The sequence below is a fragment of the Moschus berezovskii genome, chromosome 3 (assembly GCF_049115385.1).
Source record: "Moschus berezovskii isolate FMDL1 chromosome 3, NW_MosBer_1.0, whole genome shotgun sequence".
Taxonomy (NCBI): Eukaryota; Metazoa; Chordata; class Mammalia; order Artiodactyla; family Moschidae; genus Moschus; species Moschus berezovskii.
The window spans coordinates 40,222,101-40,238,449 of NC_142462.1; the positions used below are offsets into that span (position 1 = coordinate 40,222,101).

At 40.2% G+C, this 16,349-nt stretch overlaps 1 protein-coding gene across 4 annotated transcripts in view; it reads right to left on the bottom strand.

The window, feature by feature from the left end:
* Window positions 1-406: 406 nt before the first annotated feature.
* CROT (carnitine O-octanoyltransferase) overlaps window positions 407-16,349 on the bottom strand; it is a 49,350-nt gene continuing 33,407 nt past the window's right edge. For all 4 annotated transcript variants that reach the window (XM_055420615.2, XM_055420617.2, XM_055420616.2 and 1 more), the window contains 5 exons: window positions 13,532-13,655; window positions 9,424-9,502; window positions 9,245-9,338; window positions 9,006-9,125; window positions 407-1,346 (listed from right to left, as the gene is read on the bottom strand). In XM_055420615.2, coding sequence (XP_055276590.2) covers window positions 1,226-1,346; window positions 9,006-9,125; window positions 9,245-9,338; window positions 9,424-9,502; window positions 13,532-13,655 — 538 coding nt within the window. In that variant the 3' untranslated portion in view covers window positions 407-1,225. The remainder of the gene's footprint in view (window positions 1,347-9,005; window positions 9,126-9,244; window positions 9,339-9,423; window positions 9,503-13,531; window positions 13,656-16,349) is intronic.

The window sequence follows — 16,349 nt, forward strand, 5'->3', positions numbered from 1 at the left end:
AGGGACATCATGTGACTTCAACGTGACTTCAGAGCCTAGGCCTCAAGAGGTCTTTCAACTTCCACCCTTCCCTACTAGAACATTCCCACTGCCCAGTTCGGAAGTCCAGGCTAGAATCCTGAATGCTCAAAGCCCATGCAGACAAGTCCCAGCCACCATGTCCCCAGGCAGGCGTGAGGCTGTCTCAGACTTTGCAGCCTCACCCACCTGCCTGGTACAGGCAGTGCTGTAACTCAGGCAAGACAGCAGCACAGCCATGTGAGTGGGCACAGTCCACTGACACATCATGAGATGACCAACTGTTGTAAGACAGCTATTACGGGGGGTTATTAGACAACAAATATGCAACTGATCAGAAAGTAGAAGGCCACAGAGGAATGAATCACTCAAACACAAAACAGGAAGCTATGATTTTGAAAATTTTATTTTCTGAGGGTAAAAACTACAAAACTGGATAAAGGAAAAAGAAATCCTGAGAATCTGATTTCGTATTCAATCCTTTTAAAGTCATTAAGTTTAAATATAAGTGCTTTAAGTTCTTGTTCACAAAACTAATTATTGGGTTGGCCAGAAAGTTCACTTGGGTTTTTCTATAAGATGCTATGGAAAAACCCAAACAAACTTTGGGCAATTCAATGTAATGATATAATAAATTTGTGAGGGTTTTTTTCTATGTGTCAGAGGGTGTAAACCTCCTTACTACAACCTAATTCTGTCTGTTCAACATAAACTTTTAGATTAAACTGTAGTGGTCTTTACCAAACATAGTAGGCTTGTATCCCTGTGGTGAATGTGGAACCACTGATTTCAAGGAAGTTAGCATCCAATCATGTATTTCATATCCTTTGGCAACTAGTATGTTAAAGTGCTTGAAAGATGGACTCTGCGATGATGTCCAGAGAGAAGACTTATTACCTACTTAGGTACCAACAAAGATATTTAAGAGTTAGATTTGCACTGTTAAAATCTGTAGATTTGCGTTGTTGAGGCTGACATTAAACTTTGCATAGTTCTATAGTCATATTGTAATTTGCATTGCTGCTGCATCAGAGGAAGCCTAAAAATATTTCTACTTTCTATGTCAGGATAAATTTTGAGAGCATGATTCTACTGTCTCTACATTTAACAAGTTTCCTTCAGTCAATATCCCTTCCTATCTCACAATACCACCCACTCCCGGCACCCAATTATATATTTTGGTAAGTGCTTAATAAATGATCAGTCTCTAGAGATGAGGCGTTTCCATCAGCTGCATCATATCATGAAAAGCATGAAAAACCTGCTGAACTAGCTTCTCTGCATCAGTCTCTGGACATGATTTCCAGGCTGTACAGGACACAACAAACCTGCAAAGTACAAATAATAAATGATTAAGTACAGCACAATGTGAAAAGGCTCCCAGTGGTGACAGTGAAGAAAGCCATGACCTTTATTCCACCTGGCTATTCACATATGAAACAGGATTGCCTGATCACTATGGGTAAATGTAACCTGACACAACAGAAAGTAAATCCACATTCTGAGATATAGCACAATACCTAATTTACCTTGTAACTAGACCCTAAGGACAAAAGGGAACAAGAAACTAGTCAGAGCTCAAGGGTGCTCTGGAGTTAGGTCTTAATGTGCTAAATAAACTCACCTCTTCCTATAAAAAACCTTCCTAACATGCCACAAATGGGATGAGTTAAATGAATTCATGCCACTGTCTGCAATAAAACTTGAACTATTTTTAAAGAATACTTGAAGAGAGTAAACAAAAATAATAAAATAGAAAAAGAAGGGTAAAAGGAGAGAAAGGCTATTTCTAGAAAAGCCAGAGAAACTTTCTTTAAGCCAAGATATGCCCTCCACACTATGTTCTTCTAGAAGCTCCTGGCGAAGAAATCCCCTATGTAGTAGCTGATAAAGGTGGCCCCAGGAAGCTGAAATAAATAGGAAGAAAGCCTGGCTCTTTGAGGGCTCAGAGCAGAAACATGGCTACTAATTAATTCTCTTGGAACTAGCTTTCCCCTTTACAGACACACAAATTTTCTACACCAAAACATGCATTATGCTCAAGTTAAAGTCAAAATGTATAATATAAATCTTGTGGATGACCATGCGATGTTCACATCACTGAAAATTAAGACAGGAAAGTAGGTATCTTCGACATGTACTTTAGATTAAGCAGAATGAAATAAAAACATGTTTTGGCCCAGTATATAATAATGAAACCAATGTTTGAGTGGATTATATTTGCTGAAAGATATACAGGAACCTACAGAAAGTCCTGCCTTGCTTTCACTGGTGATTCATGATCAGTAGGCATTTTCCAGCTATACTGTACATACACCTCTCAAATATTTAGCAAAAGCTAAGTATTTCTGTGCAAAGAGTAACAATTTCTATTTATGTGTTAAATTTTTTAAAAAATCCAGTTATATTTTTAAACTATAGAAAGAACCATCATTCCTACATGCATAATTCACCAAAGAATATACACAGGTGCCAATAAACAAAGAGAAAATGTTCTGCTTCATATGAATTAAGGTTAGGTTATATTTTCCTATAAAAATGTGTACAGACTGCTTTATAATGCCTAAAGTTGCATATGATGTGATAAAATAAGGAACACTATCATATTATCATTTGTAATGAGAAAAACCGGAAATAGGAAAGTGGTTTAATTATGGAAATCCACAAGACTAAACCTCAGATACGCAGATGACATCACTCTAATGGCTAAAAATGAAGCGGAACTAAAGAGCCTCTTGATGAAGGTGAAAGAGGAGAGTGAAAAAGCTGGCTTAAAATTCAACATTCGAAAAACTAAGATCATAGCATACAGTCCCATCACTTCACAGCAAGCAGAAGGGGAAAAAGTAGAAGCAGTGACAGATTTTCTTTTCCTGGGCTCCAAAATCACTGCAGACAGTGATGGAGCCATGAAAGCAAAAGATGCTTGCTTGCTCCTTGAAAGGAAAGCTATGACAAACCTAGACAGTATATTGAAAAGCAGAGACATCACTTTTCTGACAAAGGTCTGTATAGCCAAATCTGTCTTTTTTCCTGTAGTCATGTACAGATGTGTGAATTGGACCATAAAGTAGGTTGATGCTTTCCAACTGTGCTGGAAAAGACTCTTGGTCCCATGGACTGCAAGGAAATCAAACCAGTCAATCCTGAAGGAAATCAACCCTGAATATTCATTGGAAGGATTGATATTGAAGTTCCAATACTTTGGACACCTGATGCGGAAAGCCAATTCACTGGAAAAGACACTGATGCTGGGAAAGATGGAGGGCAAAAGCAGAGGGCGGCAGAGGATGAGACAGCTGGATGCATCACTGACTCAAGGACATGAGTTTGAGCAAACTCTGGGAGACAGGGAAGGACAGGGAAGCCTGGCATGCTGCAGTCCATTGGGTCACAGAGAGTCAGACACAATTTAGTGACTAAACAACAAGACTAAATACTACTCAACCAAAAATACCTCAAAGCATATTTAAAATGGCACTGAGAAATGGCTGAAATAATATTGAGAATGTAATTCACAAAAAGGATGCTAAAATACTTATAATATGATCTACATTTATAAAAAAGTATACGCTATAATATACACACATTATAGATTAGAAAGATAATGTCATGTCATAACAAATGTCAAATTTGTTCTTATATTTTTCCATGTTTTACAAAATATTTTTAACAATAAGCATGAAGTACACATAAAATAAAATGCTATTTCAAAAATAAACTTTCTCTAGGTCATACATTTTCAAGCTTAACAATGAATGAAAAATTCCTTTCAGAGAATTTCCATGTATTTGGGATATATAGACAGTAATGACTCAGAAATTGAGTACACCTTGAGCTCTGACTTGTTTTCTGAGCTCCAAACTCAAAGATCCAACTGCCTACGGGCATATTATCTTGTATATAAATACAAATTATAATTTATTACTGTATTAGCAGAAATTTTGAAGTGACCATGTACAAAACGAAATTATTACTTCTATCCTAACATGCTTCTATCTTTCCTTTCCTCCTTTGCTTTTAGATTCTCTTCTTTTCATACTTATTTGTAAGGCCTCCTCAGACAGCCATTTTGCTTTTTTGCATTTCTTTTCATGGGGATGGTCTTGGTCCCTGTCTCCTGTACAATGTCACGAACCTCCGTCCAGAGTTCATCAGGCACTCTGTCTATCAGATCTAGTCCCTTAAATCTATTTCTTACTTCCACTGTATAATCATAAGGGATTTGATTTAGGTCATATCTGAATGGTCTAGTGGTTTTCCCTGCTTTCTTCAATTTAAGTCTGAATTTGGCAATAAGGAGTTCATGATCTGAGCCAGTCAGCTCCTGGTCTTGTTTTTGCTAACTGTGTACAGCTTCTCCATCTTTGGCTGCAAAGAATATAATCTTTGGTATCATTCTAAAGGAGATCAATCCTGGGTGTTCATTGGAAGGACTGATGCTAAAGCTGAAACTCCAATACTTTGGCCACCTCATGCGACGAGTTGACTCACTGGGAAGGACTCTGATGCTGGGAAAGGTTGGGGGCGGGAGGAGAAGGGGATGACAGAGAATGAGATGGCTGGATGGCATCACTGACTCTTGGACATGAGTTTGAGTGAACTCCTGGAGTTGGTGATGGACAGGGAGGCCTGGTGTGCTGTGATTCATGGGGTCGCAGAGAGTCGGACACGACTGAGCGACTGAACTGAACTGAACTGAAAGGACCTAACAGAAGCAGAAGATATTAAGAAGAGGTGGCAAGAATATACAGAAGAACTGTACAAAAAACATCTTCGTGACCAAGATAATCACGATGGCGTGATCACTCACCTGGAGCCAGATGTCTTGGAATGTGAAGTCAAGTGGGCCTTAGAGAGCATCACTACGAACAAAGCTAGTGGAGGTGATGGAATTCCAGTTGAGCTATTTCAAATCCTGAAAGATGATGCTGTGAAAGTGCCACACTCAATATGCCAGCAAATGTGGAAAACTCAGCAGTGGCCACAGGACTGGAAAAGGTCAGTCTTCATTCCAATCCCAAAGAAAGGCAATGCCAAAGAATGCTCAAACTACCGCACAATTGCACTCATCTCACACGCTAGTAAAGTCATGCTCAAAATTCTCCAAGCCAGGCTTCAGCAATATGTGCACCGTGAACTTCCAGATGTTCAAGCAGGTTTTAGAAAAGGCAGAGGAACCAGAGATCAAATTGCCAACATCTGCTGGATCATGGAGAAAGCAAAAGAGTTCCAGAAAAACATCTATTTCTGCTTCATTGACTATGCCAAAGCCTTTGACTGTGTGGATCACAATAAACTGTGGAACATTCTGAAAGAGATAGGAATACCATACCACCTGACTTGCCTCTTGACAAACCTGTATGCAGGTCAGGAAGCAACAGTTAGAACTGTACATGGAACAACAGACTGGTTCCAAATAGGAAAAGGAGTACGTCAAGGTTGTATATTGTCACCCTGCTTATTTAACTTATATGCAGAGTACATCATGAGAACACTGGACTGGAAGAAGCACAAGCTGGAATCAAGATTGCCAGGAGAAATATCAATAACCTCAGATATGCAGATGACACCACCCTTATGGCAGAAAGTGAAGAAGAACTAAAAAACCTCTTGATGAAAGTGAAAGAAGAGAGTGAAAAGGTTGGCTTGAAGCTCAACATTCAGAAAACAAAGATCATGGCATCTGGTCCCATCACTTCATGGGAAATAGATGGGGAAACAGTGGAAACAGTGTCAGACTTTATTTTTGGGGGCTCCAAAATCACTGCAGATGCAGCCATGAAATGAAAAGACGCTTATTCCTTGGAAGGAAAGTTATGACCAACCTAGATAGCATATTAAAAAGCAGAGACAATACTTTGCCAACCAAGGTCCGTCTAGTCAAGGCTATGGTTTTTCCCGTGGTCATGTATGGATGTGAGAGTTGAACTGTGAAGAAAGCTGATCGCTGAAGAATTGATGCTTTTGAACTGTGGTGCTGGAGAAGACTCTTGAGAGTCCCCTGGACTGCAAGGAAGTCCAACCAGTCCATTCTAAAGGAGATCAATCCTGGTTGTTCTTTGGAAAGACTGATGCTGAAGCTGAAACTCCAATACTTTGGCCACCTCATGCGATGAGTTGACTCACTGGAAAAGAGTTTGATGCTAGGAGGGATTGGGGGTGGGAGGAGACGGGGACAGCAGAGAATGAGATGGCTGGATGGCATCACCGACTCAATGGACATGAGTTTGCGTCAACTCCAGGAGTTGGTGATGGACAGGGAGGCCTGGCATGCTGTGATTCATGGGGTCGCAAAGAGTCGGACACAACTGAGCTACTGAACTGAACTGAACTGATCCTAACATGCCCATTTCCCCTCTATTTTTCTCCATCCCAGTAAATGCCACCACTGGAATCAGTAATCCATCAATAAGTCTTCCTGATTCTACCTCCAAAACATCTCTTAAACCTCTCCACTGCTCTCCACCTTCAGTATCAACTGCCTTGTTCAACATACATACCATCCATGCTTTCTGATTTCTTTCTTCTCATTCTTGTTCATTTTACTATCTACCTAATTTATATTGCATATAACAGCCAAGTAAATAAAACAAGTAACTTTCATACTTAAAATTGGTCAAATGCTTCCCGTTACTTTTCAGAGGAAATCCAAAGTCCTTATCATGTTACCAGGCCCTACATCAATGGAGCACCCCAACCAAATCAGTACCTCCAGGAATACTGTTTCTAAAGCTCTCCAGGTGATTCTCAGATGCACTCAGGGCTGAGAACACTGCCCTTCCTACCAGTTTTAGCTCTGGTCTCCCTCTCTTCTATCTCTTCTTCTACCTACCACCTTCCCACTCAATCGTTAATGTATAGCCACACTGCCCCTTAATATTCCAAGCTCTTCCCTAGCTTCAGACTGTGTGCTTCTATTAAACCACAGTCACTGGAAAATAGGAATGAGCACACCATGTTGAGCTGAAGATTCAAAAAAATTAAAATCATGTTCTTGCAGGCTTATATTCTAGGAAGTAAAGATAGATAACACACACACACACTGGGTGCTTATAAATGTTAAAATACAACAGGTGTGTATTTGACTGCTATTTTAGGTGGTTAGGGAAGGCCTCTCTGATGAGAGCCTTTGAAATAAAGGGGTCACCCTTGCACATATTGCAGGGAAGAGACTACTAAGGGGAGGAAATCATGACTGTGAGGGCCTCGAGGACAGTGCTTTCCTGGCAGGTACAGGGTAACCACTGTGACTGGAGTGGAGGCAATCAGAGGCACTGCAGGAGACAAGGTCAGAGAGGCAGATGAGAGCCAAGATCATAAGGGTCTCTCAGGAGGGCTCTGGATCTTGTATGACTGAAGGGAAAAGCCCTTGGAGGGTTCTGAGTAGGAGATTATAACTTGGGTTCCATTTGGCCATCAGGGTTGCTGCGCAGAGAATGGTCTGCAGGGAAGGAAAGGCGAAAGCAAGAAGAGCACGGAGGCCCTGCTGCAGGGCAAGTAGGGCCCAGATGGAGGGCTGTCCTCCTAGCGATTCATATGATGAGTTCCTTCACATCTTCGACATCTCAGCCTCATCAGCCCACCCTCAGACATTTCCCCTGACCACACACTATACAAAGCAGTGCTCTGTCTCCCTGCCAGTTTGTTTCTATGACCACACTGACTCAATTATTTCCTCTGCAATATTCATCATTATTTGCAGTCACCCTACTTATTTGTTTCCTTTTGTTCCTATTTCCCATGTAAAAAGTACAATCTACAAGAGAGGGGATCTCGTCTGTCTTGTGTCCTGAGTACCCAAAACAATCTTCGGCACATTGTAAGTTCTCACTAAATATTTCCTGAATGAGTGAATGGAAGTTCTGTCCCAGGATCATGAAAAATGTATTTTTTCAAAAAGTCAAAGACCTGAGGCATATCTGGCCTAAACTCTTAACCCTGCATGCAAGGTGAGATCCATGACTTGCCAGGAATATGTTACAATCTTCAGTTTTCTCTGTACGTGATGATTTTTGACTTCTATTACAAAAAAGGATAATAAGATCCATGTTTAAGCTTTATCATTAATTTATAAATTAATGTATAGAAACTGCAAATATGACTATGGGAATATGTCATTTAAGACTTAGATGTCAACAAACACAAGCACCTCGGGTATACACAAACCACGCTTGATATGGAGGCAGATAATAAAATTTTGAAAAAATAATATTGACTAAATTCTTTCAAAAAGGAAAAGTAGAAAAACAGTATTTCAGAAAGTGAAAGATGTCAGACATACCATTATTTCCATTTTTTACATTCCACCTGAAATGCCTCTAAGCCTGCTCTCTTCTTATTCACACAGTGCTAAATGTAGCCCCATTATTTTAATTCCCTGACCCAAGCTCTTATAGAAGAGACAGCCAGACTCTATGAACAGGGACCTTCCAAGTCTGTCAATTCTTGATTATCATGTTCTCCACCTCACTTTCTCGTGCCAGGTTTTAGTATTTTCTTTCTCACTCTTTCCAAAAATTTAAGTCAAACCCCGTACAACAAAAGTGAAATGCATATGAAAGGGTAAACCATCCTTTTATGAATGTAAATTAATTTACCTTGTCTCTTGTCTTAGTATCATTGCTATTATCTATGACTGTACTAACAACCACATACGTATAGAACATCAGTTTTTACCTGAACTTAGCATCAAGGTAAGAACAAGTACGGTAATATATCATATTTTGAGGATGATTTTGGAGGATGATGATGACATGGTCACCGAGTCAATCTTGAAACGGTGTTGTGCACAAAACACCTCAAGGACTGATTTCACAAAAGTCTCAAAAGCAGGAAAGAGAGACTGATTATGCATCAAACACCTAAGTGGTAAAAAATAACTGCCCACGGAGCAAGTGACAGATGATAACATCAGAATCATAGTTCAGGGAAGACATTCAAACAACGAAAATGAGCACAGTAAGAATAAAAAAGAGCCGCCTTACCTGTCATCTCTGATATGATAGAAGAATCCATAGCCATTGTGCACCATGGGAGCCATCACGCCCTGGACTCTTAAATAACCAACCAGACTGGTTGAGAGAACAAAGTTTCCACCTCCTCCACTGTACGGCACAAAGAAAGGATATTTTACTAGGATTACAGAGGCTTATGTTGTTTCTGAAAAGCTTTTAACATCCAGGAAGAAGAATTGCTGAGGTGACAAGACACTGCTTTATGTTACCTCCTGGAGAAGAGGGGGTCTGTGAAGAGTTCCGGAACAGGGAGGCCTTCCTCCTTTGCTATGAGTGAGAGGCCTAAAAGATGACGGTCAAATCCTGCAATAGAACCCCAAACTTGAAGTTAGAAGAGTTTCCTACACAAGATAATTTTTTTTTTGAGTGATAATTCCAGTGTAAGTACCTTTTCCAGTTGAACAATCTTTCATCATTTTATTATGTTTTGCAAAAGCTTCTAACATCATGCACTGCCGCTCAAGAAGCTGTATTAAAAATCAAGAGATACTTTAATAACAAACTTTACAGAAACCAAACAGAAAAACCTGAGCTCAAAGTAATTAGAAATTGGGTAATTTAGAAAAAAAGAAAGATTTCAAGAAAGACCTTGAGACACATAATTTTTGTGCCTTTTCCCGCACTTCTTCTATTGCCTTTTTAAAAAAATGTATTTTGTGTTGGGGTATAGCTGATTAACAATGTGGTGCTAGTTTCAGGTGCACATCAGAGTGATTCAGTTCTACATATACATTTATCCATCCTTTTTCAGATTCTTTTCCCATTTAGGTTATTATGCTCAGAATACTGAGCAGACCTCTCTCTATGCTTTACAGCAGGTCCTAGTTGGTTATCCATTTAAAATATATCAGTGTGTTCATGTCAATTCCAAACTTCCAATCTATCCCTCCCCCTAACTCTTACCCCCTTCCACTGCCTTTTCCTTCCTATATGCTCTGAAACTTATTTCCTTTCCAGAACAAGAAAATAGGAACTTGTGGATAGCACTAAAGTGATATTAACAAGTGTAAAGACAAAAGCAATTACGATTTCAAAACAAAAGCATAGTTGTACAAAAGATAATTAAGCAGCTCCATGAAATTAAAATAATGTAACACATATTTTTTAGTTCACTGATTCCTAGAATGTCTACGTTCACTCGTCATCTCCTATTTGACCACTTCAAATTTGCCTTGATTGATGGACTTAACGTTCCAGGTTCCTATGCAATATTGCTCTTTACAGCATTGGACCTTGCTTCTATCACCGGTCACATCCACAACTGGGTATTTGTTTTGCTTTGGCTCCATCCCTTCATTCTTTCTGGAGTTATTTCTCCACTGAGCTCCAGTAGCATACTGGGCACCTACCGACCTGGGGAATTCCTCATTCAGTGTCCTATCATTTTGCCTTTTGATACTGTTCATGGGGTTCTCAAGGCAAGAATACTGAAGTGGTTTGCCATTCCCTTCTCCAGTGGACCACATTCTGTCAATTTAACTCAGATGACCATTATATCTACTACTGTGGGCAGGAATCCCTTAGAAGAAATGGAGTAGCCATCATGGTCAACAAAAGAGTCTGAAATGCAGTGCTTGGTATTCTTTGCAGCCAAAGATGGAGAAGCTCTATACAGTTAGCAAATATAAGACCAGGAGCTGACTGTGGCTCAGATCATGAACTCCTTATTGCCAAATTCAGACTTAAATTGAAGAAAGGAGAGAAAACCACTAGACCATTCAGATATGACCTAAATCAAATCCCTTATGATTATACAGTGGAAGTAAGAAATAGATTTAAGGGACTAGATCTGATAGAGTGCCTGATGAACTCTGGACAGAGGTTCGTGACATTGTGCAGGAGACAGGGACCAAGACCATCCCCATGAAAAAGAAATGCAAAAAAACAAAATGGCTGTCTGAAGAGGGCTTACAAATAGCTGTGAAAAGAAGAGAAGCGAAAAGCAAAGGAGAAAAGGAAAGATATAAGCATCTGAATGCAGAGTTCCAAAGAATAGCAAGGAGAGATAAGAAAGTCTTCCTCAGCGATCAATGCAAAGAAATAGAGGAAAACAACAGAATAGGAAAAACAAGAGATATTCTCAAGAAAATTAGAGATACCAGGGGAACATTTCATGCAAAGATGGGCTCGATAAAAGACAGAAATGCTATGGACCTAACAGAAGCAGAAGATATTAAGAAGAGGTGGCAAGAATACACAGAAGAACTGTACAAAAAAGATCTTCATGACCAAGATAATCACAATGGCGTGATCACTCACCTGGAGCCAGACATCTTGGAATGTGAAGTCAAGTGGGCCTTAGAGAGCATCACTACGAACAAAGCTAGTGGAGGTGATGGAATTCCAGTTGAGCTATTTCAAATCCTGAAAGATGATGCTGTGAAAGTGCGCACTCAATATGCCAGCAAAGGTGGAAAACTCAGCAGTGGCCACAGGACTGGAAAAGGTCAGTCTCCATTCCAATCCCAAAGAAAGGGAATGCCAAAGAATGCTCAAACTACCGCACAATTGCACTCATCTCACACACTAGTAAAGTCATGCTCAAAATTCTCCAAGCCAGGCTTCAGCAATATGTGAACCGTGAACTTCCAGATGGTCAAGCAGGTTTTAGAAAAGGCAGAGGCACCAGAGATCAAATTGCCAACATCCGCTGGATCATGGAAAAAGCAAGAGAGTTCCAGAAAAACATCTATTTCTGCTTCATTGACTATGCCAAAGCCTTTGACTGTGTGGATCACAATAAACTGTGGAACATTCTGAAAGAGATGGGAATCCCAGACCACCTGACCTGCCTCTTGAGAAACCTGTATGCAGGTCAGGAAGCAACAGTTAGAACTGGACATGGAACAACAGACTGGTTCCAAATAGAAAAAGGAGTACGTGAAGGTTGTATATTGTCACCCTGCTTATTTAACTTATATGCAGAGTACATCATGAGGAACACTGGGCTGGAAGAAGCACAAGCTGGAATCAAGACTGCCGGGAGAAATATCAATAACCTGAGATATGCAGATAACACCACCCTTATGGCAGAAAGTGAAGAAGAACTAAAAAGCCTCTTGATGAATGTGAAAGAGGATAGTGAAAAGGTTGGCTTGAAGCTCAACATTCAGAAAACGAAGATCATGGCATCTGGTCCCATCACTTCATGGGAAATAGATGGGGAAACAGTGGAAACAGTGTCAGACTTTGTATTTTGGGCTCCAAAATCACTGCAGATGCTGATTGCAGCCATGAAATTAAAAGACGCTTACTCCTTGGAAGGAAAGTTATGACCAACCTAGATAGCATATTAAAAAGCAGAGACATTACTTTGCCAACCAAGGTCCGTCTAGTCAAGGCTATGGTTTTTCCCGTGGTCATGTATGGATGTGACAGTTGGACTGTGAAGAAAGCTGATCACCGAAGAATTGATGCTTTTGAACTATGGTGCTGGAGAAGACTCCTGAGAGTCCCTTGGACTGCAAGGAGATCCAACCAGTCCATTCTAAAGGAGATTAATCCTGGGTGTTCATCAGAAGGACTGATGCTAAAGCTGAAACTCCAATACTTTGGCCACCTCATGTGACGAGTTGACTCACTGTAAAAGACTCTGATGCTGGGAGGGATTGGGGGCGGGAGGAGACGGGGACGACAGAGAATGAGATGGCTGGATGGCATCACTGACTCGATGGACATGAGTTTGAGTGAACTCCGGGAGTTGGTTTTGGACAGGGAGGTCTGGCTTGCTGTGATTCATGGGTCGCAAAGAGTCGGACAGGACTGAGTGACTGAACTGAACACATATATAACTAGGTGCTTTCTTGGCGGCTCAGTGGTAAAGAATTCGCCTGCAATGCAGGAGACAGGGGTTTGATCCCTGGGTCAGGAAGATCCCCTGGAGAAGGAAATGGGTCACCCACTCCATTGTCTGGGAAATCCCAGGGACAGAGGAGCCTGGTGGGCTACAATCCATGGGGTCGCAAAGAGTCGGACACGACAATGACTAAACAACAACAATATATAACTATGTCTATCAAGGCTAAAGAAGCAAATGCAACACCAAAACAGCAGTGAGAATGTACTACCGTTTTGTGGTAAATGCTTAAAACTATAAAACAAAACAAAACTTATAAAGCTATATTGGTTCTAATATTTTTAAAAAACTCAATTCAAAAATGTTCGACCACATCAAGAAAAGTTTCCTTGTAAAGGCGTTTGGGAAGAGTCTGCATTGTATGGGTGTTATCTAAAGGCAGATTAACAGTAGTGAAATACTCAAGGTGTGGGAAATTACTATGCATAGAAGATGACGCAAATGGGCTTATCAGGTCTTCCCTGTTTCTCACTCTCTCCAAGTACATATGTCACTGGCAAATGAAGAAATGTTTGACAGTTTCCAGGAAAAAAAGGTTTGAACATATTTTACTGATTCAGGGATTTGAAGAAGTTAGTTATTCAAGGGTCAAGTTTCCTTTAGAACAAACAACTTAATTTTTTTCTTTTTGAATACTCACACTGGTAGAAGGATTCTGCATGGCTTGGCACCAATTGACTGCTTCTACTGTACATGGTCGCACAGTCTCTGTACGGCCATGATAAAATAATCTTGTCATAGCTGTTTCATAGCAGCAACCGGGACTATAAGAGAAAATGAAAATGAAAGAGAATGTATCATGAAAGAAAACACTATAATGTTACTACAAAGAGTTTACCTAGGAAAGCTGGCTTTGGTCAGAGATTAAGTTCTATGATATAGACTGCAGTTGAGATTTTCAACAACAAAGAGGCTATTTTCAACAGCCAAGAGCAAAAGCTACTCAGGCCTGGTATAACAAATGTTTCAAAGGCGTGGCCGCCATCAGGTTATATGCTTTGGGGTCTGTGGTAGGTGGCCTCTAAGATGCCTCCAGTGGTCCCTGCTTCCTGCTCCTAATGCCCTGGTATAACCCCTCACGTTGGGTGTAGGATGGTCTTGGTGTCTTCTTTCTAACAAAAAGAACGGGACAAAAGCAGTGAGAAGTCACTTCTGAAATCAAGTTACAAATGAGCTCTCTCATGCACTCTCACTTCCTTACTCTGAGGAAAGCCTGCTGCCGTGCTGGGGGCTGCCCTGTATAGAGGCCCAGGTAGCAAGAAACAGAGGCCTCTAGACTACATCTTGGGAGGAAAGGCACCTTACTAATAACGATGTGAGTGAGACTAGAAGCAGATCCTCTTGAAGGAGTGCCTTCAGATGAGGACATGGCGCTGGCTGACACCTTGACTATAACAACTGAAGTCAGAGGCATCCAGCTAAGCTGCGCCTAGATTTCTGATAGACAAAATGTGAGATGACAGTTAAGTGTTTGTTGTTCTAAGCTACTAAGATATTGGGTAATTTGTTACACAGCAGTAGAGAATACAGAGTGCTTGGCCTTTAGTTCCCTCATATAGAGCTTGAATGACTGTAAAATTAAGTAAAAGCATTATTTAATAAGTTCCCTAGGGCAGGGGTCCTCAAACTTCTGGGATCTAATGCCTGATGACCTGAGGTAGAGCTGATGTAATATTAGAAATAAAGTGCATGATAAATGTAATGTGCTTAAATCATGGTGAAACTAACCCACCCTCCCCCTATGGAAAATCTGTCTTCCACAAAACCCATCCCTGATGCCAGAAAGGTTGGGAACTGCTGCCTAAAGATGATGACTATTTTCCTGGGTTGGAGAATGATATAAATGATATAACATTTTTCGGTACAAAGCTCTCTTTCCTGGTGATAGGAATTCAGAGTTAAAGCAATCAAATGGAATTAGAGTAAAAGGTCTGAAAGTGGGCACTAAAAGGGGTCAAACACTTTTTTATATTTTGGTCATGCCACACAGCTTGTGGAATCTTAGCTCCCTGACAAGGGATCAAACCTGGGTCCATGGCAGTGAAAGCGCCGAGTCTTAACCACTGGACCACCAAGAAATTCCCTCAAATAGTTATTGGGACTCCTCTTGTTCAGTGTTTCTATAAGACTATCTCCCTGAGCTGAAATAGTATCTTTTCAAAATGTGAATGAGAAAGTGTAAGTAACAATCTAGGGACTTCTCTCCTGGTCCAGTGGGTAAGACTTTGCCTTCTAATGTAGCGGGTGTGGGTTCAATTCCTGGTTGGGGAGCTAGGATATCACATACCTCCTGGCCAAAAAACCAAAACAAAAGCAATACTCTAACAAATTCAACAAACACTTTAAAAATGGCTCACATAAAAAACCTTTTAAAAAAATTAAAAATAATGGCAGTAAGAATGAATGAAAAAATATCACTACTCAGCAACTTGTAATGAAATAATAGAGACCTTGGTAATATCATCAATGGCCACTAAAACCATTAGGTTAAAATATCAGGGAAGAAACTTTATAATGGATGTTGGCTAACAACTGAACAGGATATGATAGGAAACAAATAAGATGAACTATTTGGTTTACTGTTATAAAAAAATAATAAAACTTACTGATTACTATTTTCAAGTTTCCAAATCTAACTATCAGTTTATAGGAAACATGGGAGACAGAGCAACAATGCTTAACAGTTTTTTTACTTAAGGGACAAATATATAAAATAGTAATAAAAATTTATGCTAATGAATACACAATGTAAAAAAATGTAATCTGTGACAAAATAAAGAGGACAGCACCATGATGGACAAAAGCACAGTGGGTACTACTGAAACTAAGCTGGTATTATTCAAACTAGGTTGTTATATATTTAAGATGTTAAACGTAATGCCCAAGGTAGCCATAAAGAAAACAGCTTAAAAAATAGAGACAAAAAAAACAGGGAAATCAAACTGGCACACTACCAAAAAAAAAAAAAAAAATCAACTAGATACCAAAAAAGGCAGGAAGGAAGGAATTGAAGAACCAAAACACATAAGATCCACAGAATACATAGCAAAAGGGCAGAATTCTCCCTCATCAGTAATTATCTTAAATATATTAAACTCTCCAAAGGTAGAGATTGGCAAAATGAACAAAACATAGTCTATATACTATTCTCAAGAGATTTGCTTTAGATACAAAAACAGTTCAGTTCAGTCGCTCAGTCGTGTCCGACTCTTTGTGACCCCATGAACCGCAGCACGCCAGGCCTATCTGTCCATCACCAACTCCCGGAGTCCACCCAAACCCATGTCCATTTGTGTCAGTGATGCCATCCAACCATCTCATCCTCTGTCGTCCCCTTCTCCTCCTGTCCTCAATCTTTCCCAGCATCAGGGTCTTTTCAAATGAGTCAGCTCTTCACATCAGGTGACCAAAGTATTGGAGGTTCAGCTACAACATCAGTCCCTCCAATGAACACCCAA